The sequence below is a fragment of the Carcharodon carcharias genome, chromosome 18 (assembly GCF_017639515.1).
Source record: "Carcharodon carcharias isolate sCarCar2 chromosome 18, sCarCar2.pri, whole genome shotgun sequence".
NCBI classification, from domain to species: Eukaryota; Metazoa; Chordata; class Chondrichthyes; order Lamniformes; family Lamnidae; genus Carcharodon; species Carcharodon carcharias.
The window spans coordinates 65,388,402-65,412,492 of NC_054484.1; the positions used below are offsets into that span (position 1 = coordinate 65,388,402).

The following is a 24,091-nucleotide window of genomic DNA, read 5'->3' on the forward strand; positions in this document are numbered from 1 at the left end:
CCACTTGTGGCTGCCTCAGTTTACTCGCGTTCATCTTTATTACTTATACTGTCTTCTTCCATCCTCGGGCGCATGATGTGGATAGGCACTGGTCTATGATAGCCTCCTATGCTTGCTGTACCGTTAATCGTTAATAAACGCTATAAACTTTGCCATATGCTCATGCATCGGTTATTTAAACTTTTTCAGTAAACTGCTTTGTATTTTCTGCATTCCCAGCTATCACCACCCACACCCCGTCCCAGTCCCCGTCGTCTCATCAAATCGTACACTCCATTGCTGAATGTTCACCTTTATATTGGTTAATTAAATGTCTAGCTCATCCATTGGTATTGGATCAGGTACGTTTGCAGTGGTCAGTGTGGGAATCAAATAAATTAGTCATTTTAGTGTAATTTAACAGGGATTTGTGCTGGCCTCAGTGTGTTATAACAACATACATTGTGGGTAATCCCTTTGGGATTTCTTAATTACTGCCAAATTTGCATGAAGTAGGTCTGAAATACTGCAATTCATCTAACAATGTGAAATAGAAGACAGCTTTCAGAAAAAACGTGGAATTATTCTGGGAAGAAACGTTTACTTGGCAGCTACTGTTTTGAACACTATAGTTCTATAGGTGGCGCTCGAAGGTAAAATCTAACTAGCACTACAATTTCCTGCCCTGGACAGAGCTGTGACACAAGACGTGCACACAGCGTCACTCAGCCGCTCAAGCTAAATATTCAGCTACTGCACGCATTTAATGAATTCGTTGTAAGTTTAATTGTCCAGGAGGTGCAAGTCTTTTAACACAGTTAAATCCAAGTGGCGTTAAACTATCTCTACCAGAGTCAGGTCAGGCCATAATTGATGGTCTCGCTAGGAAAGAGAAATCCCTATCATTAAGTACTTATACCTTTTAAAAATAAATTCCATGCGTGACGGTGAGTACTTCGAAGTGTATCTAACCAACAATGGGAGCGACACTGATGACAAGAAAAACATTTCTGCTAGTTTAATGTTCGTATTACAGTCGCAACTGAAATGTCTGGTCCATGTTGTGGGTCGGAATAATCCAAATGTATCATGTTGCATTACTAACCTCGACTGAAAAAATCGTGTTTCCGAATTCGTTCTCCAACGATCTGTTTATACTTTCGCCCCGATTTGTTAATTGAATTTTGAACACTTATACGTTATGATCCTTTACTCTTTTGAGTATAATGTGACATTCATTTGAATTTGACTTGAGTTACACTCCTTTTAACGAAATCATGTCAGACCTTTCTGGAGTTTCCGAATGCAATTACCACGAGCGGTCCGTAGATTTTGGTCTGGTCCAATCTACATTTTCCCAATAAATCGATATAAAACGGAATAAAATCTGATAGTTTGATTAAAGAAATCAAGATACAAAGGTAGGATTCTCTACATATAGATGCGTCCTATATATATCGAGTAAACTTTTAAAATATTAACTAGTATTTCCGTGTCGTTATTTCATCAATTTAAATAATATGTCATATTCGTTAAATCAGTTTATGTAGAATACCACCACAACACGGAAATTATGATCTAGTAAATAGAACAGCCCGTCATTTAAAAGTTTTACTTGAAATATGTATTCCCATACGCCAAATAGCAAGCCTGACAGCATCTGCGGAGAGGAATACAGTTAACGTTTCGATTCCGTATTATTGGAGTAGAGTCATACAGACTCAAAACATTAACAGTGTTCCTCTCCGCAGATGCTGTCAGACCTGCTGAGTTTTTCCAGGTATTTTTGTTTTTGTTTCGGATTTCCAGCTTCCGCAGTTTTTTTTGCTTTTATCCAAATTGCAAGGCTGGAGACTGGCTCGCCCTGCTTCTCCCACAGTGACCATCTTTGCTACGGGCCTGTCTTTCATTCAGTTACTCGCTAAGCTGTTTACATTTTCATTGCAGACAGTTGGCAGTTTGGTGTCGCTCGCCCGCCTCTGCTTTCCTCTGCACTACCTGAATAGAGGCGAGAATCACTTGCAGAGATTAAGAAAGTTGCAATTGCGCCTCGTGAAACATATTGAAAGTTTAGCAGGCTTGGTTCCGTGATGAACTGGACCCGAACCCCCCCGATGGCTGCTCTGTACAGCTGGTGGCTGCAAGGTAACTCCCTGCGCACAACTGGCTCATTCTTGTTGCCTCGTCCCTCTATTGTGGTGCATCGAAATAAATCTGTTGCCTAACCCTGTGTGTACGATCTCTTCCAGCTATACTGCAAGCAGCGGCCACTGGAACCAACCCCAAGGTTATAAATGGAATGGTTAATGGGACCGTATTCCTGGCAATGCCATCCGTGGTCATCGCTGAACAGATACATACAATAGAGTGGAAATATGTGAGCCGCACGACCCGGCGATCTATCGTTCAGTTGATGCTGGATAAAGGCAACCAGAAACCACACTGGTTCAGCGATTACCGTCAGCGGACACACATCTATCCGAACGGCTCGCTCTCCATCCAAAATGCGATGCTGAACGATTCCGGGATATATTCCTGCACCGTCACCTATCAGAATGGAGAAGAGTTAACCCAGGACATGACTGTGAATGTGCTCGGTGAGTATGCCCACCTATTCGGTGTTAAATGCGGGAGATTAATCATTGCAGCCCTTGAACCGAATTTGTAAGTATTAATTTTCATAAAATGAAACTATTGGGGAAACACAATTGTAAGCAGGATGGCCTTACCTTATTGTTCTGCAATTAAATCCTTGGAGCAAAATGTTTTGCAATTTTTGAGATGTCTTGGCTTGAGGCTCACAGGTCGTCATCCATATCCATCGTTAACAAAACATAGACTACTCGATAGACCAGGTAAGATCAATGATCCCCGCCTCGAGAACTCTCTCCTCAAATCATTACCTCCCAGTTTCAGCAATGCAATGATTCCACAGGGGAGCTCCACTGGAGCAGAGACTGGGCTGAACTGTAAAGCTGTGATTCTCCCCTTCAAACCCCTTCCACTGCTGCTCGCCATCGGGAACCCGGGAGCTGTGTTTACTTTAGTATCGAATCCTCGAATCTAAATTGTAGTTTATATATTGCCACACCTCAATTTTTACAGCCCAGAGTTTCGACTAGAAATATAAATGATTACCTCGTTTTGTTATCGCCAATCGTTTTGAAGTGCATCAGTTAGCGCATAATTCAGATTACATATATACGACCTCTATTGTGATCAATACAATTCTCAGAGCTCCTTGTAGCCGGCTCGACAAAGGGCAATGAGAATAGAACCACTTCTTCCTTTGGCCTTTCTGCTTTTTCGAACGAATCCATAAGGAATATTCGAGGTTACCCCAGTGCCAGCACCAAACCAAAAAGACCGCGTTTTTTTTAAAAAACCACAACTATTAAAAACATATAGTAAAATAGACATTCGACAAAACTAAAGGAAACGTATACAATTAAATGATATTATTCCGGGCACCCATCTCAAAGAAATTTCAGTGCTCAAATGTCTGGGAAAGGGCATTTTTGCCAGGAGTTCTGTCATTGGGAAAAGAAACAATGTAAACACAGGAAAGATATCCGTGCCAAATACAGATATTCATGGCAGGAATCTGTGTACCTGTGCAAACAGGAGGAAGGGTCGTCAAAATACCAGTTAGTCTGCATTAAAGTCAAAAGAAATCTGTCATTGAGACAAGTGGTTAGCCTGAGCCCTTTGAAAGCGAATGAGTTATTCATGTACACCTCCACGTCTGGCGTTTTGAAGGTCGATACCTAAAATTCTCATTAAAGCCTCTGACCTAAATTTCTTTTTTTTTTAGTTCTCTTTTCGTTATCGCATCTCACAGGTTTTCCTTTCATCGCCTCTTCCCTTTAAACATAATTCAATTTCTGCCTTTATTTTCTGTGGGGGGGGGGGAGGTGGGGGGTGGTCGGACAAGATCTGGCAGTGCTGAAAGCCGCATTGTTCAGCTTTCGCACGGTCTTGGTGGTGTAACGATCACGTAAATAGGAATTTCCCAGGCAGTATTCAAAGGTTAAAGAGAGTTTCTTAAATTCTGTGAAGATGATCGTTTTTTTTTTGCGGCAAGCAACAACCTCTTTAAGTGGCTATGGCAGTACGTTTCACTGAGGGGGTTGGGGGGTGGGGATGAGGGTCCGCAAGCTCTCCCTCCCAAGTGGCTTTCTATCTGACGGGAAAGCCAGCCGGAGAAAAACTGGCGGACAGTCAGGGACAATGTAGGGATTGTTGGAGGTACCGAGTACACATTTGCAGAAAGAAGAGCAATAAAAAGGCTCCACAACGAAACAAATACGAACAGAGGTGGTCGCATAGGCTGAAGGAAGAAAATGTTTTAACAAAGAGGGACCAATTTTCCTCAGTTTTGAGCCGGTCAGTCTGCCTGTCAAGCCCTCGCCACAAAGTATACAAAGCTTTGGTGAAATACTGTAATTGGTTGAGAATTTGAAGTCAGTTTAAATAAAAAGCTGTCATCATGTAAAGTTGTTGGATTGTTTAAGAAAACCCAACTGGTGCAGTAACAACTTTCGGGAAGGACACCAGCTCTCCGTATCAAGTCGGCCTATGTGAATCCAGCCCCACTCCAATGTACTTGACTCTTAACTGGCTTGCTAGCAGCAGAAGGCACTCAGTTGTATCAAACTGCTACAAGCACGAACTGCAACACCACCACCTTCTCCAGGCAATTAGGAATGGGTAATAAATGCATAAGTGACATTAAACAAAATAATTGGTCACGGCAAGCTGAAGTCAAGAATTGTGGGCAGGGTATGCATATGGGTGGGCCTCTACTAGTCCTACAGCCATTTTACAAGCTGCTACACCAATTTCAACAAGTTCTTAATTAATCCCTTTCCTAATTTGGAAAAGGAAATATGTTGATAATTCTGCCAGGTTAACAAGCTGAACATAATGGCTTTTGGCATGTTTATCATTGCACCTGTTTCAGAAGTCTTAACAACTGTGTACTATTCTCTCACTTTTAAATTGCTTTGCTTCATAGATTTAGCAAGGGATTAGCGCCATTCAAATGGATCTTCCTCGTGTTCTGCCTTAATATTTCTAGTATGTTTTATTAGAGGTTGTTGATGTCCGTGCAAGACCAGTGTGAGAGGAATCAGCAGAGGCACGCTGTTTAAGGGCAATATGAACACAGCATCATACTTGTGCAGTGATTGTAATTTTACATGACAATCCACCAACAGCAAACATTTATGGGTCTAGCTCCCCAACTCTCTGTTAGCATCATTTAATCATAAATCCATATTTTCCTTCATTGGTCCTTGGGCTTGTTTGCATTCTAGAGTATATCTCACTGGTGAAAACCCATACAATTGCAGTAGGCTATGCTCCTACAGTTTGGAGGTTTTATAAACTGAGTAAAATGATTGCTGTAGTTTGTGAGGTTATTGGGCTTGATGTTAAATTAGATAAGGATACTGTCAGATTTCTAAAACTAGCCAAGCACCTGCTGCTTAACATATCTGCAAGTCCTTTCACATTTATAGCTCTAACAGCTATAGTAATTTTCTTCACACCACGTTTTAAAAATGACAATCATTAGGTAACCATTAGCACAAATACAGTCCCATTTATGTTACTAGTCCATCTTGGTGAGTCTTGGAGGCTTCATTGGCCTGTGGACCAGTTGCCAAATCAAACTGGATTGGTCCATGTAAAAACAACAATCATGTAAAAGATCTGACAGTGGCCCAGCCAATGGAAGTTAAATAATTCCCATAGCAAATAAAAAATATGTTTTGGCTGCATGTACCACACAAAATGTCTTCATTTGCCACTAGCTGCAGTCTCTGCTGACCTCCCTGCTGATTCTTTCTGGGACTGTGTTCACCCTCCTTGGTAGTTTCTTCAGTCTCCAATTCCTATCCAACCTTCAGCATTTTTTCACTGGTCTCCATCTGTGAGCAAAGCTATGGGAGATCAACTAACCATCATTAATAAATTGCCTGCACTTTGTAATTTCTCATACATCTGACAGTATCCTAATTCACAAAAAATGTGCATTTGTGACAAGAGGCCAATCCATGTTTTGTTGTTAATTCCTCATGAGCATTTGTATTTCCAGGGGGAGTGGTGATAATAGGTGACTGGTGGAATGCAAGTGCAGACTCTAAGCTAACTCTTGTGAAAGCCAATGAAACCAATGGTAAGAATGCTGTTTGACAAGCAGACTGCTCTTTTTTGTAAAACTAGTACATACCTTATAACACCAGAAACAGCAAATTGAATTTATAACATTCCAAGTTTAAAAGTTAATATGTTTCTATAATTTCTGATATTCTGTTCTTTCTGCCAACTTCTAAAAGCTACCCCCAACCATTCTAAACCTCACTCCAATCCCCTTTATACACTTGATTGAAATATGTAGAGGAAGTTGCAGCCTTTTGACAAAACTAAAAGATGTTTATCTCTTTTAATACCTTTGTATGCCACAAAGCCCAAAACAAGATTTGAGCTCATATGTAGGCAGACAATCCTGTGGCAGAGTGAGTGCTGTATTGTTGGAGGTGTTTAAACTGAATTCTTTGTCAGTATGTAGATAAGAGCGAATGCATATCAACAGGCTTCCATTTTTCCTGGTCAAAGAGTTAATTGTTGTAGTTAGCGATTTAACTTGCTTTATACAAACGTTTGACTGAGATCAAAACCTACAAGATAACATTGTCCATTAATAACTGATTATAAAAATGTAAATTGCACAATTCCTGCTGCAGATGTTTATTGAATTATGGTCACCTTTATTTACAGAATATCTGTTCAGTGCCACCTGCTCTCATCAAATATCTTTGAATTGCTTTTTAGATTACCTCATGGTGAATTGTGGTTTCATAGGTGCATTCTCTGGAGCAGGAGCACTGATCATCTTGGCTGTATTAACATGGGCTATTATGAGATATTGTAAGAAAAAGTCAAGGAGGCAAGGTAAGTGAAGACAAAGTAAAATTGTGAATTAAATTAAGAGATAAAAACAAAAAACTGCGGATGCTGGAAATCCAAAACAAAAACAGAATTACCTGGAAAAACTCAGCAGGTCTGGCAGCATCGGCGGAGAAGAAGAGTTGACGTTTCGAGTCCTCATGAAGGGTCATGAGGACTCGAAACGTCAACTCTTTTCTTCTCCTCTGATGCTGCCAGACCTGCTGAGTTTTTCCAGGTAATTCTGTTTTTGTTGTGAATTAAATTGTTGGGAGAGCAAAAAAAAAATTGATTCTATGCTAGGTACAAATCATGGAGCAATAGGGGATTGAAAAAAATTTGAATCTCTTTTTTTAAAAAAAATGTGTAAATAGCAAAATTCAGCTGGTATCAGTAAATTGGAGCAGTTGGATTGTCAGAAAAAATAACTAATTTGCAAATGCCCTTTAGTGAAGAAACCTGCTGTCCTTACCCTGATCTATGTGGACTCCAGTACCACACCAATGTGCTTAACTCTTAACTGCCCTCTGAAGTGATCTATCAAGCCACTCAATTGTATCAAAGTACTACTGTTATGACATGGCAGATAATGTGTGCCAGACGGACCAAATCTACAAGGGAAACTTGGTCGCGCTATCACAATGGTTTTTCCATTTGTGTTTATTACGAGATGTGTGTGTTGAATTCAGAAGTAATAAGTCCACAAAGACCTTTGGAGATTTTAGAAATTAAATTAAAATATCTATTAACAAAATAAAAGATTTCAAACACATATATAAGGCTACAATTACTACTATAATAACTTCTAAAATTCCTAATTAATCTGACCCCCAGTGACACTTCTTTTAAGGCTATGGTGCACAATAGATTTTAGATTTAAAACAAACTCACCAAGTTAACACAATACCCTGGATAATGAAATTCCAAATGGCTTTTTCCCAATTTCAGCTTTGTCAGACAGCACACTTCTGCACAAATGCTGGAGGCTTCATTAAGGCTATTTCACACACTTCTGTTAGATTACATGGCCTTCTGACACATAACTTTTCATTCTCCTTTATATTTGTTTCTCTCTTTTTAATATGTAAATTTGATTGTTCCATATGTCTTTGAAACGGTATCTTCCTCATAACAAACAATTTCATGGTGCCAATATTGCCAGTAACTTTCGGGAAAAATCAACATATTCCTTAGCCTTGTTTATCTGACTAGTTGTAAACTGATTAAGTTTACAACTTTGAATCCAAATATCCCTTCATTTATCTAAAAATGCAAATTTCCTTCACACCTTACATGCCAAGCCAGCATCCATGGGCAGAATTTTGCCTTTGTCGGACGTGCTTGATGGGCGTTATCGGGAAGCTAACCACCACCTGCGATTGGCAGGCCAATTACCCTGTCACATGAGTAGGGACATGTTATAAATGAAATTTGAAACATTTTATTTTATTTTTATTTTTATGTTGGAAACATCATCCCGCCTTAATAGGCCTTTTAATTGTTGGCGGGCAGGCTGCCAATTCCCACATGCGCCTGCCGACTGAAATATCATGCAACTGCACATTGACATCAGGACACTCACCCAAAATCAACACACGTCATTTTACACTTGAGCGGTTCAGGGAGACACATGCCCACTGAGGTAAAAATTTTGCTCCATGTTTACTCATTAGCATGTCAATCATCTAACTTCTTTTGATGATTTTCAACTTGCAGTCTACTTGACTCCAAATGTAATTAAATCATACATAGACCCAACTATACTTACCCCATAAACCTATTTCACAATAAACCAGAAAATATAACGAAACATTTGTTATTTCATGATGGCTATACAGTGCAAGAAGAAGGTCCACCATCACCTTCCTAGGACAACTAGAAATGGACAATAAATGTTGGCCTTGTCAGCAATATCTATATCCAAGAATTAACTTAAAGAAAAACAATGCAATATTGTAAATGCCCATAACAGTTGATTGGTCACTCTGCAATTTAATTATAAAATGTGGATTACCAGTTCAAAAATTGACATACCAATGCAGATTCACTGAGAGGCTGTAAATGACTGCACAAAAATCAGGGAGAAATGCTTAAAACAAAAACAGAATTACCTGGAAAAACTCAGCAGGTCTGGCAGCATCGGCGGAGAAGAAAAGAGTTGACGTTTCGAGTCCTCATGACCCTTCGACAGAACTTGCATTCGAGTCCAAGAAAGAGTTGAAATATAAGCTGGTTTAAGGTGTGTGTGTGGGGGGCGGAGAGATAGAGAGACAGAGAGGTGGAGGGGGGGGGGTGTGGTTGTAGGGACAAACAAGCAGTGATAGAAGCAGATCATCAAAAGATGTCAACGACAATAGTACAATAGAACACATAGGTGTTAAAGTTAAAGTTGGTGATATTATCTAAACGAATGTGCTAATTAAGAATGGATGGTAGGGCACTCAAGGTATAGCTCTAGTGGTTTTTTTTTTTTGTTTTTTTTAATATAATGGAAATAGGTGGGAAAAGGAAAATCTTTATAATTTATTGGAAAAAAAAAGAAAAAAAAAGGGGGAAGGGGGAAACAGAAAGGGGGTGGGGATGGGGGAGGGAGCTTACGACCTAAAGTTGTTGAATTCAATATTCAGTCCGGAAGGCTGTAAAGTCCCTAGTCGGAAGGTGAGGTGTTGTTCCTCCAGTTTGCGTTGGAAGTCTTGTGTTAAATTTCTGCAGGGATTCTCTCCCTAGTCTGCCCTATCTTTGGCAAAAATCTGTGGGAATGCCCCCCATTTTTTTACAAGAAGAACAATTTGCATTTATACAGAGCTGTTAATGTGATACAGGGATAACTAGGAAAAAATAGAGACTGAGCCAGAGAAGGTATATTAGATATTAGGAAAGCTGAAGAAAAGCCTGATCAAAATTGGGAGTTTTAGGGAGGAAAGGGAGTTGGAGAGGTTTAAATCACTAATTAAAACATTAATGTACCATAACAATAAACATAATTAAAGAAGTCACATATCATGATTAGATGAATTAGAAAAGTTAAATTACTCTCTTCCTGACAGTTAATTTTTATCAATAAGGTATAGTGGTGATTGCACAGAGGTGCAAAAAATATTATTGTATTTTTAAATGTTTTGCATCACTGTATTTGCTAGCTGTGATTGCTTAATCTCATTTCACCCAGAATCCTTACAGCATTTTTTTACCACCCAGTAAGCCATTCATAACCATCTATAATTGTAATGGCTTTGAAAAATCGAACTTAAAATTTTACAGATGAAAATGTTCTGAAATGTTCTCTAGAAATAATATAGTTAAAATTTATCACCACATAAGATCAATATTGCATTTATTATAAATAACCCTGTGTAACTATTAAAGTAGTTTTTAAAACTAATAGTATAGATAAACATAATCATACATCAAATAATGCTTTCTGCAATTTTGTAGCCACATCTTCACTGTTGTATTGTTCATGGTTGTTGTACAGCTTTGGAAAATACAGGTCACATCACAGACATCTTGTGGCCTGATGAACCACAAACATTGCACGCCAATCTTTTACATAATGCTGATAGCACTGACATGTAAACCAGTGTGCATATATGGAAAGAATATCGCAATTACTTTACATCAATTACAATGTAATGGACTTTAAACGATGGCATGCTTCATAATAAGTCAACACAGCTAACAACTCATACTGAGAGTGCAAAATAACTCATTCTATCAATGCCTGCACCTGTAAATGTCATGTAAGCAAAATGTACAACACCATCAGGATATAAACTGTTTTGAATATCCAAAGAAAACCCTTATTTTCTTGTAGTGGATACAGTATATAGAGTAATTCATATACATGTTTTTGGGATAGTTTCTTAGAACAGCATGTTCTGGAGACAACCAGAGAGCAGGCTATACTAGACCTGGTAAGAGCAACGAGATAGGATTAATTGATAACCTCATAGTGAAGGCACCCCTAGATAGCAGCGATCATAATATGATTGAATTTTACATTCATTTTGAGGGAGAAATGAGTGCATCCAAGACTAATATTTTAAACTTAAATAAAGGCATTTATGAGGGCATGAAAGCAGAGCTAGCTAAAGTGAACTGGCAAATGAGGTTAAGGAATATATCAATAGAAGTTCAGTGGCAGACATTTAAAGGAATATTTCAGAATATGCAGAATATATACATTCCAATGAGAAAGAAAAATTCCAAGGGGAGGGTCCACCATCCGTGGTTAAATAAAACAGATAAAGACAGTATGAAACTTAATGAAAAGGCATATAATTACACAAAGACAGGTGGCAGGTCAGAAGATTGGAAAAAATATAAAGAACAGCAAAGAATGACATAGGGCAGGATTTTCTGCTTGACATGTGGGGGGCGGGTCCCACATGTCAGCGTGTAAAATGATGCGTGGTGATGTCGAGCGAGGGTCCTGGCGTCATCGCGCGCCATCGTGGTATTTTGCTGGGCGGACGCGCGATGAAGTTCAATGTATGCCCGCCATTAATTAACGGGCTAGTTAAGGCCCTTAAATCGGCAATCAATGCCGATTTTCAGGCACCTTTGCATTCTTCAGGTCGGTGCACAGGTGCAACGGGCAGGCGGGTAAGAGACTTTTTGATAAAACGCATCCACGGGTGGGATAAGAGGGCTCAGTGCAGTTGTCAATCTGGTCTGTGAGCATTTATTGCAGAAAGTGTTTTAAACTGTCCTGTGTGATCTATAGCAGTTCAGAATGAATACCAGTAGCTTTCTGTGTACTTTTAACCTTCAGCTCAGCAGTCTGCAGTCAGTAATCTTTATTGGGCCTGCTGCTTTTCAGAGGCCTCCCTTTAGCTTGGGTATGGGTTCTGACATTTCCACTAGGGGCAGCTGCTCTGAGGAGGAAGGGAGAGTTAGAATAAGTAGGAGACCAGGAGTGGACAATCAGCCTCCAGGGGAGCCACCTTTGGGAGTACAGGCACAGGCACAAGGGGCGCAAGGCCAAGAGGTAGTTCAAGGAGGAAGGGGCTGCAGAATATGCCACTATCCTGCTGCCAGGGTATACAGGCGGCGAAGCAGCTACCTCAATGTGACTGAGATGCAGTCCCAAAGGAGGCTCTGGCTGTCAAGGGAGACAGTACACCACACCTGCCAGATGATTGGCCCTGAGATGTCTCCACCCGTGCCAACGGCTCTGAAGCTTACAGTTATCCTCCACTTCTATGCCTCTGGCTCCTTCCAGGGCTTGGTAGGTGATCTTTGCGGTGTCTCTCGATCAGTTGTCCACACTTGTGTCAAGCAGGTTACAGACACTCTGCTCAGACGGGCATTGACCTTCATCCACTTCCACTGGGACCAGGCAAGCCAAACATAGTGAGCCGGAGGCTTCATGGCTATTGCTGGCTTCCCCCACGTCCAGGGTGCAATAGACTGCACACACGTGGCCATCAAGGCGCCAGCAGGTGAACCCGGTGCCTTCGTCAACAGGAAGAGCTTCCACTCCATGAAAGTGGAGATAGTGTGTGATCACAGGATGCTGATTCTATAAGTTTCTACAAGATACCCAGGCAGCTCCCATGCTGCCGACATCCTCAGACACTCCCAGGTGCCGGGGCTCTTCAGTGCTCCAGCCTGGCTGGATGGTTGGCTGCTGGGTGACAAGGGCTATCCCCTCAGAAGGTGGGTCATGATGTCTCTCCGCCATTCAAGAACAGAAGCTGAGCAGCACTACAATAGGAGCCATGGCACCACAAGGGCTGTGGTGGATAGAGCCATCGGTCTTCTCAAGATGCGCTTCCGATGCCTGGTCCGCTCAGGGGGCGCACTCAAGTACCCCCCGGATCATGTCTTGGTGATAGTGGTTGCATGCTGCACTCTCCACAACCTTGCGTTGGAAAGGGGGGATGCAGCGGACAATGAAGACGTTGACACAGTGGATGCGGCTGCACATGATGAGTCCAGCACTGATTCTGAGGATGAGGAAGCATAGGAGAATGATGAGGGGCTGAACGCTGACCTGGGACTACACCAAGGAGGCAGGGATGCCCAGGACACTTTAATCCAACGAACCTTCAGCTAGCTCCACACAAATGGATCTGGAGTATCAGCCTTGCCTGGCGCTTCCATACTCGGCACTTAAGTGCTACATCTGCCACTTCATCAGCTGCAACTCAGGGCTTTGGACACAAACCTCAATGTCCACTCAAACACTCATGATATGTATGTAAAACATGTGAATGCAGAACAAAGGAGCCACCCTCAGCCATAGTAACATCTGGTTTTAATTTTCACCATCATAAGGTCACACAAAATCAAACCAAAATGTTTTTCAAGCATGAACAAATAATAATTCCCGAATCAAGGGCCAACACAAAAGTACTAGTGAGAAACCCGTGGTGTGCCTAAGGAGCCTTATGTTTACGTTTACAGATGCTACGTCTTGATGCCGCTCCATCGCTCAGAATGGCTTCTGAGACAGCCTGCTGACCTCGATGACCTTGGCAACTGTCCTCTGGCCCGTGGAGCCTGTGCTGGTCTCGCCTGGGAGGGATCTGCCAGGTCCACAGCTGGCATCTCCCCAGTCATCGCAGCCTCACCCAATGAAGTGGTCACTGGAAGAGGGGCGGAGGAGCTGTTGCCTTCATCCTAAGCGCTGTGAGAGGAGCCCACAGATACATCAGGCAGCTGCTCTGCCGACATGAGTTTGTCCCAGGCCTCCCTGCTCACCTTTGATGGATGAGTTACGAGCTGGGAAGCTTGAAGCCCGCACCATCTCCCACATTGGCAATGTTCAGCTGTGGCCACTGGTGCTGTGAGGGCTTACAGGTCCGAGCGTAACCCCAGGAGAAGCTGCTTGTTCTCCTGGAAGCCCCTCTCCATGAGAGTTGCCACTCTCTCCATGGAGGAAACATGGCGATTGGCCATGAGGGTCATTGCACCAGTGATGCTCCACGTGGACTCTTCTACCACAGACACCAAGCAAAGCATAGTCTCATGCAACACTCCCAGATGCTCCCGCACACCCGGCCACATTTCCTGCAGCTGCTGCATCGCGGACGACTCCAGAGGCACATCATCACACACTGACTGAGCATATGCCTGGTCCCCTGCAGTCCTCTGACTGCTGGCACCATCAGCGCACTCTGCCTCAGCCAGCTCCTCCAGCGATTGTGAAGTGCCCTCTCCACTGTGCCCCAGGACACTAGCCGATGTTGCAATGCCCACCGATTTGCTAATATCTGTGCTGGTTCTTGCCTCACAGAAATGGTGTGATGTAGGTGACAGCTGAGGGCCCTCAGGTGTGAGAGGGGGCACTGCAATTGCTCCTGGTCAACAGGCTCTGATGATACTGAAAATAACAAGGACAGAGGATCAGTTAGTGTGCACACAGTGACACAATTCATCCCTTTCCCCCAGACTCATGATGCGCTCAACCTTCCAGAACCTATGGAGATGAATATTGGTGGGGTGGCACATAGTCAGGAGGAGACCCTAACATTACAGGCAGATACAGACAGGCTGGTCAGATGGTGTAAGAAGTGTCAAATGGAATGTTATGTCGATAAGTGTGAGGTGAAGCACTTGGGCAGGAGAAACAAGGTACAGGAATACACGAGAAATGGTAGGACCGTGGAAAGTAAGGAGGATCAGAGGGCATGTCGACAAGCCCGTTAAGGTAGCGGGATAGGTACATAAGATGTTTAAGAAGGTAAATGTAATACTTAACAAAAACAGAATTACCTGGAAAAACTCAGCAGGTCTGGCAGCATCGGCGGAGAAGAAAAGAGTTGACGGATGTTCGTAAATGTAATACTTGCCTTTATTAGCCGAGGAATAGAATATCTGAACAGGGAGGTCATGTTGCAAATGCAGAAAACGCTGCCCAGGCCACAGCTATCGTTCTGCGTGCAGTTGTGATACGCACTTCACAGGGAGGATGTGATTGGAGTGGAGAGCATGCAGCTGTCATTGACCAGGCTGCTGGCTGGGCTGGAGAGTTGGAGTTATGAGGAGACATAGCACTGATTGGGGATATTTCCCCTGGAGCAGAGGAGATTGAGGGGTGACATTATTGAGCTTTATAACATTGAGCGGCATAGATAGGGTCAACAGAAAGGAACTTTTCCCCTTGGCAGAGGGATGAGTAACCTGGTGGCATTGATTCAAGGTAAGGGACATGAGATTGACGGGTGAGGTGATGAGCAACTTTCGCACACAGTAATGTGGGATGCACTGACTGAAAGGGTGATGGACACAGAAACCCTCCTAACATATAATAAGTATTTGGATGTGCAGTTGTGATGCCATGGTATACAAGGTCATGGGGATAGTGTTTGTAAATGGGATAAGGTGACTTTGGAAGGTGGTTGAAATTTGCATCTTCGAAGGGCCGAGGGACCTTTGTCTATGACCCACACCTCTGACTCTATCAGTCTGTGAATGAGCAGTTTGCTACATTAACGATTCCAACAATCATCAGTGCTATGGATAGTGAGAAGATAGAGCGGATGTCACTGTGGACTTCAAATACCTGGCCGTTCCAGCCCAGCCTCACTGACACCAGTGAACCTGGGCACATGGCGCCTCTCAAGCTCCAGGACCTCCTGCTCAAATCAGCTTAAAGTCATCAGCTGGGCCTGGCCACCTCCAGTCCGTGAACACTCACAGACATTGTGAGCAATTTCCTCCTGCAAAACAGAGAAGACCATTCATTGTGGCTAATCGCACATGTACTCTGCACACGCATGCTGCACCCCAACCACAGTGACCCATATCAGGCCTCCAGTGCCTCCTCTCCACACTACCGCTGATCAGTCACACAAAGATAGTACACCTGCTCTCAACCACCCCCCCAACCCCCACCCCCCCACCAAATGGCCACCTTGGACACATTCTGCGTCCATCACTTTAGGAAACACATGGCTCCCATAGCAAGGAGGCACAACTATGTGCAGCGTCGAGGGCAGCAGATGGCTCTTGGCCACGAGACATTGAGGCTCCCCTTCCACAATCTCATCACCGTGAATCGGATATGTGTTGGAGTTCTGAGTATGTGCCTAGCTGCATCTCCTGCAGGTTGCCCCCCAGATTAGTCATGTGTGACTAAGAGCAACATATGGTGCAGCAGAGAACTCATCTCCCCCTGAGCCACTCAGGCTGATGTAAGCATGGTCACTATCTGCTTGCCCACACAGTGTACGAGAAATGGCAAATATAATTCACTGAAGTCGTGACGGTAAGACTTGGTAAGGGGGCCCTCAAGGCTAAGGCTACATGCGGGGTTAAATACCCAATGCCAACATGGTACTCACCCTTCCAGAGCACAACAAAAAATTGAAGCGCTTACGGCACTGGATTTAGGTGCGCCGCACCACATCACAGGAGCTCACCACCTCCAACATCTCCTCCCATGCACGTTTCGTCATGTGGGGTGGCCTCCTCCTCCCATCCTGGGGTGTTGCCACCCCCTCAAAGAGGGCAGCAAGGCAATCATCAGAAAAGTGAAGGGCACACTGGCCCCCCTGCTGGCCTACCCTGCAGCCTGCCCTGCTCCTGTGGCAGACCCTGCAGCCTGCCCTGCTCCTCTGCCCTTCCCTCCAGAGTGCCCTGCTCAGCAGAGCCTCCTGCGGTTGAATCTCTAGGTGGCCATTGTGAGCAGCCTACTGGAGGCTGCCGGGCCTTCTTTTAAACAGACTGCTGGGTCACCATTGGACCCGGCAGTCTGTGCACACCCGCCGCTGCCCGCACACTCCCGCTATCCACGGGAGTTGGAAATATGCTGGGCGGGCCTTAATTGGAAAATGGCGGCATGGCACCGATCAAGGGCACCGATCAGGTCCACGTCCACTCCTGATCCACCCACCCGCCAAATGGAAAATTTTGGCCATAAAGATTAATAAGGAGGGAAAAATTACAGTACGAGAGAAGGCTAGCTAGTAATATAAATGCGGATAATAGGGGTTCCTATAGATATTTAAATAAGGAAAGAGTTAATAAAGTGAGCATTGGTCCTATAGAGAGTGTGTCTAGAGAATTGATAATGGAAAATAGGGAGATGGTGGACAAATTAAACAGATATTTTGCTTCGGGAACATCCCGGAAATAGCTGTGAATCAGGAAATGGAAGGGAGGGAGGAGCTTGGGAAAATTACCATCACCAGGTAAGTGGTATTGAGCAAATTGTTGGGGCTGTGGACTGACAAATCCCCAGGTCCAGATGGACTTCATCCTAAGGCCTTGAGAGAAGTGGCTAGTGAGATAGTTGATGCATTGGTTTTAATTTTCCAAAATTCCCTAGATTCTGGTAAGGTTCCATTAGATTGGAAAATAGCAAATATAATTCCTTTATTGAAAAAGGGAGGGAAACAGAAAGCTGGAAACTATAGGCCAGTTAGCCTAACATCTGTCATAGGGAAAATGTTAGAAGCTATTATTAAGGATGTTATAGCAGGGAACTTAGACAAATTCAAGGCAATCAGGCAGAGTCAACATGCTTTTGTAAAAGGGAAATCATGTTTAACCAATTTATTGAAGTTCTTTGAAGGAGTAACATGTGCTGCAGGTAAAGGGGAACTGGTGGATGTACCATACTTAGATTTCCAGAAGGCATTTGATAAAGTGCCACATCAAAGATTTTGCAGAAAATAAAAGCTCATGGTGTAGGGGGTAACATATTGGCATGGCTAGAAGATTGGTCAGCTAATAGGAAGCAGAGGGTTGGTATAAATGGGTCTTTTTTCTGGTTGGCAGGATGTGACAAGTGGTGTGTCATGGGGATCAGTGCTGGGGCCTCAACTTTTTACAATTTATACAACTTACTTGGATGAAGGGACCAAAGGAATGGTGGCTAAATTTGTTGATGGCACAAAGGTAGGTAAGAAAGTAAATTTTGAGGAGGGTGTAAGGAGCTGACAAAGTGACATAGGCAGTTTAAGTGAGTGGGCAAAGATCTAGCAAATGGAGTACAATGTGGGCAAATGTGAAATCATTCATTTTGGCAGGAAGAATAAAAAGGAAGCTTACTATCTAATTGGTGAGAGATTGCAGAGCTCTGAGATTCAGAGGGGTCTGGGTGTCCTATTGTATGAATCATAGGTTAGTATGCAGGTACAGCAGGTAATTAGGAAAGCTAATGGAATGTTTTCACTCATTGTGAGGGGAATTGAATACAAAGGTAGGGAGGTTATGCTTCAGTTGTACAGGGCATTGGCGAGACCATATCTAGAGTATTGTGTACAGTACTGGTCTCCTTATTTAGAGAAAGATGTAAATGCATTAGATACAGTTCAGAGAAGGCTTACTAGACTAATACCAGGAATGGGCGGGTTGTTTTATGAGGAAAGGCTGGACAGGTTAGGCTTGTACCACTGGAATTTAGGAGAGTAAGAGGCGACTTAATTGAAACCTTTAAGATCCTGAGGGGTCTTGACAAGATGGATGTGGAGAGGATGTTTCCTCTTGTGGGAGAATCTAGAACTAGGGGTCACTCTTTAAAAATAATTGGTCACTCATTTAAGACAGGAATTAGAATTTTTTTTTCTCTCAGAGGGTAGTGTGTCTTTGGAACTCTCTTCCTGAGAAAGCGGTGGAAGTGGAGCCCTTGAATGTTTTTAAGGCAAAACTATATAGATTCCTGATTAACAAGGGGGTGAAAGGTTATTGAGGGTAGGCAGGAATGTAGGGTTGAGATTACATTCAGATCAACCAAGATCTTATTGAATGGCGGAGCAGGCTCAAGGGTCTAAGTGGCCTACTCCAGCTCCTAATTCATATGTTCAAAAAGCAAAATACGCAAATGTTGGAAGCCTAAAATAAAAGTAGAAAATGCTGGAAATACTCAGCAGGTCATGCAGCATCTGTGGAGAGAACAGAGTTATGTTTCAGGTTGATATCTTGTTCACACACCTATTTGATATTCAGTACTAACATAAAATGATGTGTAGGCAGAGCATAATTATTTAGAAAAGACATAATACATTCTAAGATTTCAAGAATTGAAGTGTAGCATTTCAAAATCATACAGGTATGTTCAGATGCATTGGTAGGAATCTTAACCTCAAAATGTTTGTGGATTTGGATTGGGTTGGGAGGTTGAAGTGTTAAAAATCTGAATCTGAGTCCAACCTTCTGCTAACCGCCCACTTCTCTGCCGCTGTCAGCTGTGGTTCAATTATCACTTGGGACTGAGTCAAAATGTTGTGGGTTCAAGAACCACTCCAAAGGCTTGGACACAAAAAAATCTAGGCTGACATGCCAGTGCAGTACTAAGGGAATGCTGCACTGTCAGAGATGCCATCTTTCAGGTGAGCCATTAAACCAATGCCCTGTCTGACCTAACAGGTGGACATAAAAGATTCTTTGTCACTATTTTGAAGAAGAGCAGAGAAGGTAATCCTGGTGACCAGGCCACTATTTATTCTTCAATCAACATCACAAAAACAGATTATCTGATCATTGTCACATTGTTGTTTGTGGGAGCTTACTGTGTCAAATTGGCTGCTGAGTTTTCTGCATTACAAGAGGACTATACTTCAAAAATACTTCATTCACAGTGAAGAGTTTGGTCACATCCTGTGATTGTGAAAGGCAAGATATAAATGCTATCTTTCATTATATTTCCAGTTTTACCAGAAGCAGGATGGGGTTGTGCAAGTGGCCAACCCACTTCCAGGAGGCAGGTTAACAATTTAAGTATTATTATATGCATGCCTCATATCCCCACCATTTCAAATTTAAACCTGGGTGTCCAAGCTTTTGCCTCCACCACTCCTGGGTCTCCAATCTCCCTCTAACCTCTGATTCCTGAGGCCTCCAGATCTACCTGGTCCTGAGGCTCCTTCTTCGGCATTCTCTGTCCTACTGGAAACAAAGCCTGGTTTCTGAGAGGGGAACCTCTCAGTGTTGTCACCTGCTAAAAAACTCCACAATGTGGGAAAACCTGGAGGCCCATGTTTCCTGTGTGGGACCAGGCACCCTCACTCCCAGCAGGCCAAAATGTTAAAATCTCCCCCATTGCCTGGGAAAATACTAGCTATGGTTTTCCTATAAAGATTGCTAATGGCTTTGAAAAGCAAATTGACAAGTATATGGAAGAAAATTACATTGGCTTTGGCACTGATATCTTCATTGACTTCAGTGGTCATAGTGTAATGCAAAAGCAGCCTGTGACCCACTAACAGGTTGATTCTCTGGTATCTTCGTGGGTGAAACCAGAAGCTGCTATCCTTTTAGATCACCCATCCCAGGCCACTCAATGCAGTTCTTTTTTTCCCCCCTCAGCCATTCAGGAAATTGGAAACTCTGGAAAAAAAATTATAAATCATAATTTCAAGGCAATCATTCTTGGCAGTAATATTTTTGTTGCTTTCGTGGTATGAAATTTGTCCAGTGTAGATTCATCTCAAAGTACCACAATTTCAGGTGACACTGTAACCGCAATGAAAATTTAAAAGACTGGCTGGGGGAGAGAAAGGAAGCTAGCTTTAGAGAGACTGGTCTGACAGAATTCGATTGGCAATGTGTAATTAGAATTACTTAAGTACAGTTAGGCTGCCATTATACAGCTTGTGCTGATCTGAAACCAATATTCATGTAGTGTAATGGACAGCTGTCATCCCCAGTTACAGCTGATCGCCTGGAGTTTTGCTTATGCATGCTTGGATGCTCATTTTTAATGTTAGGAGTGCCAGGGAAAACCATTTACATTTTAATTGATAAATATTATATGCTTAGTCTAAATAATGCCTGTATATTCTTCAAATGTAACTTTGCAATAAGTCACAGACATGCAACACTTGCTGGGAAGTTTAATTGATGTGAGAGTTCGTACCAGACAGTTTCTCACGCCTCCAAACTTCATTGGTCTCAGGAGTCAGATCAGGAACTGACTTCCAAGTTAGACCACTATTTTCATTTTGATGCACATCAGAAACCTCTTCACATCAAAGTGAAAGTGGCAATCTATAGAACAGCAGGATCAAATTGAGACATTGGCCTCAATTTAAACCCACTACTCCCTGATGGGCAGGAGAGGTAGAATGGATTTTGCAGAAAGCTATTTAATGATACACACTGTCAAGGTGCTTTCAATATAGTTTGTGATAATATGTTTTCCTTGCAGCTAAAAATACATGCTTTTATTTAGATGCTGCACTCTACTTAAAATAGGGAATAAAAACGGAGTTAGTGTTTGTTCTCGGAGACCAGAGGCATTTCTATTAAATAACAATGGTCAAATAAAATGATTCTAGTTGTCTATAACAGGAAGGTAGGCTGAACATATCTACCAATACAGGACATTTATCACTTGAATCAAGGTCATGAATTTGGGTCTAAATTGTGCAGTGTCAGCTGCTTCCTTATGTGATTTACTTGCATGCTCATTATGGAAGTCAATTACCACTGCCTTAAGCCTACTAGCATGGTAAAGAGTTACCTATAGTGTTGCTTACTTATGCCTTCAAGAGGCCAGGATCAAGCATTGTTTGTCAGACCTCCACTGCACATCTTCTGGAGTTTGCCAATGATTCCCCATGTGGTGAGTTCACGATAATCATAGCTATGCCATCAATGAAAGCATTATTAGAAAATGCCATTTTAAATAATGTTTTTAAAAAGCCGTCTTTTTGTTCCAGAAATGGGAGGCGTCTATGCAGGATGCTTTTTAAGACCACCTATTAAGACCTCCTGCTTACCCTCTAATCTGAGGGTGTGGGGAGGTTTTGGAGAAGGACAGTATAAAATAATTACATAATAATAGGGGAAAACAGATTTGATTTGGCAATATTCTAAAGCTCCTAGTCAAATGGAAAACACACATCACATCTTACAACCCAAGTTCAGTGTGCAATTGTATGTAAATATCATTTTTCACCCATTTCTTGAAGAAGCATTCACCATAATTATATTTTTTTTATCTCAACAGGTAAAAGAGCCAAGGATGAACAATCCCATAAAAATGGAAAACGTGAGAATGAGGATGTCTATGAAAGTATGGGGAGGGTACCACAATAAGTGTGAACAAAGTCATGTAAAAATGTAATGATGTCAGTTATGCCAAAGTGATCTTTTTTTTAATCACTTGATCAGTAAGGGGATACAAATCCTTGATGCTTTCTACATACTCCTGCAGTAACTCTGATAAGAATGTAGTGGAAAGCCCGCAAACTAGGTCGGGACTTAGATATGCCAGGCTTTGCCTTATATCGGGAATTGAAGTAGCCTTTGTTTGGGGTGGAGCTTCCGGCCACTCCAAATAAAAGCACCAGCACTGAGAAGCTGGGCATTCCAGCATTTGTTCCTGTACCTATGACTTCTCGAAAATATGGCATACTGGCTTCCAAAGACATGCTAAGGAGATGGAGGCATACTAACTTCTTACAAAGGGGCAGCAGGGGGCATATTTAAGTGTCTTTTAGGGGAGGGAAAACAGCTCAACACCAAGGCTGCATTTTCCAGCCTTATCTGGCAGCCTGAGATGTATCCCTAGAGGTACTGCTGCTGAGCTTTTGTCTGTAGCTGATGTGACTTTGTAGTGACTTGCTATAATCTAGCAGCACCTGTGTCAGAGGGCAATGGTGAACCTGCTCCTAGCATTCATTTTCAAGAATGCTAATTGGACAACTTCAGTGCATAAATATGTAACTTGGCTTACAGTTTTATAGACTGTCCTTACCTATGTTAACTGGTTACAAACAGTAACTTGTTTAATTAACTACTGACAAGAATTACTTTTGAAATCATAGAATTTTATGGCACAGAAGGAATCCATTTGGTCCATCATTCATGTGCTTGTCTATTGAAAGAGTGATTCACCTTGTTCCATTTTGTTGCTCTCTTCCCATATTCTTCTACTTTTTAAAAAAATCACTTTCCTTTTAAAAGTTAAAATGCAATTTGTTTCTACCACTAGTAGGGCACTCCATATAACAACTCTGCATGAAAAAAATCGTAGGGCAAAATCTTCGGCTCGGCGAGCGGGGCCAAGGTGTAAAGTGACACATGGTGACATCAAGCGTGTGCCCCGATGTCACCACGTGTCATTCAGATTTTCAGTTTGGCCTCAGCTGTGCACCCGCTGAACTGTCAAAGGCCTATTAAGGCCATTTAACTATCAATTAAAATAATTAGCTGAGCTGCCCATCCAACCTTAAGGTTGGCGGGCAGGCGAAGAGCCTACGCAGCCTTCGTATTTATCATGAAACCTCATCCACAGGCGGGATGAGGTTTCATGAAGTTTTATAAAGTCTTGTAAAAATTTTTAATAAAATTAATAGGCATGTCCAGCTCGTGACAGTTTCTTATACATTTTTTTTTTCCTTTATTAAGTTTTTTTTTTAACTTAAACTAAGCTCCCTGAGGCAGCTTTGTGCCTCAGGGAGATTTCTGTGCTCTTTTGCACGCATGCATGAAAGAGCGCAGGCCCCGGATCAGGCAACCCCCCTCCCGCCCACACAAGAAGCGCTCAGTGCTTCCGGGCGCGTGTCACTCTGGGCTAGCCTTAATTGGCCCACCCATGTAAAGTGACAGCGCCCAGCCGAACACGAGCAGCGATCAGCTGCCTGTACACCCGCGCCTGCTCCCACCCAACCCCTCTGGGGAGAAAATTCTCCCCCTAATCTTTCTCTTTATTCTTTTGGTGATCATCCTACTTTATGCCCTCTTGTTACTGAGTCACTAATCAGCGGAAATCATTTTTCCTTACTTACACCATTAGGACCCCTCAGAATTCCAAATACCAATCAAGCTCCTCTTTATCTTCCCTCCAATAATTAGAAGAGTCCTGATTTCTCTAGCGTCACATCCCTGGTGTCATCCAAATGAATCACTTGTGACAGTGACAAAGAGCACCCAAACCTGGATACAATATTCAACCTGTAGCCTAATCAATGATACATACAGTTTTTATGTTACCACTTTCTCATGTACTTTGTGTCCCTATTTATAAAACCTAGAATGCCAAATGTTTGCTTTTTCCAGCATTATCAATTTGCCCTTCCACTTTTAAAGGTTTGTCTGTCTGCTCCTTTAGTTCTTTTTACAATTTTAACATTTAGTACATTTATTTTTTCCTTTTTCCTTTTCTATTTTATAATCCATATTCTTCCTTCAAAAATGTATCACTTCACACTTCTCCCTGTTCAATTTCATCCAGCATCTCTATCTGCCCAATTTAATAATC

General features: G+C 42.5%; 1 protein-coding gene across 1 annotated transcript; it reads left to right on the forward strand.

Annotated features, from left to right (window-relative positions):
* Positions 1-1,949: 1,949 nt before the first annotated feature.
* Positions 1,950-22,887, forward strand: LOC121290293. Its single transcript, XM_041210571.1, has 5 exons — positions 1,950-2,124; positions 2,229-2,576; positions 6,080-6,160; positions 6,817-6,936; positions 21,836-22,887. The coding sequence occupies exons 1-5, from the start codon at positions 2,070-2,072 to the stop codon at positions 21,922-21,924; spliced, it is 693 nt and encodes a 230-aa protein (XP_041066505.1). The 5' UTR covers positions 1,950-2,069; the 3' UTR covers positions 21,925-22,887.
* The last annotated feature ends 1,204 nt before the right edge of the window (positions 22,888-24,091 follow it).

What these genes read in the sequence shown, in the direction of transcription:
- LOC121290293 (XM_041210571.1), top strand. Translation starts at nt 2,070, where the DNA reads ATGAACTGGACCCGAACCCCCCCGATGGCTGCTCTGTACAGCTGGTGG. An exon ending in GTACAGCTGGTGGCTGCAAG is followed by an intron (nt 2,125 to 2,228) that starts GTAACTCCCTGC and finishes GATCTCTTCCAG; the next exon opens with CTATACTGCAAGCAGCGGCC. An exon ending in GAAAAAGTCAAGGAGGCAAG is followed by an intron (nt 6,937 to 21,835) that starts GTAAGTGAAGAC and finishes TTATCTCAACAG; the next exon opens with GTAAAAGAGCCAAGGATGAA.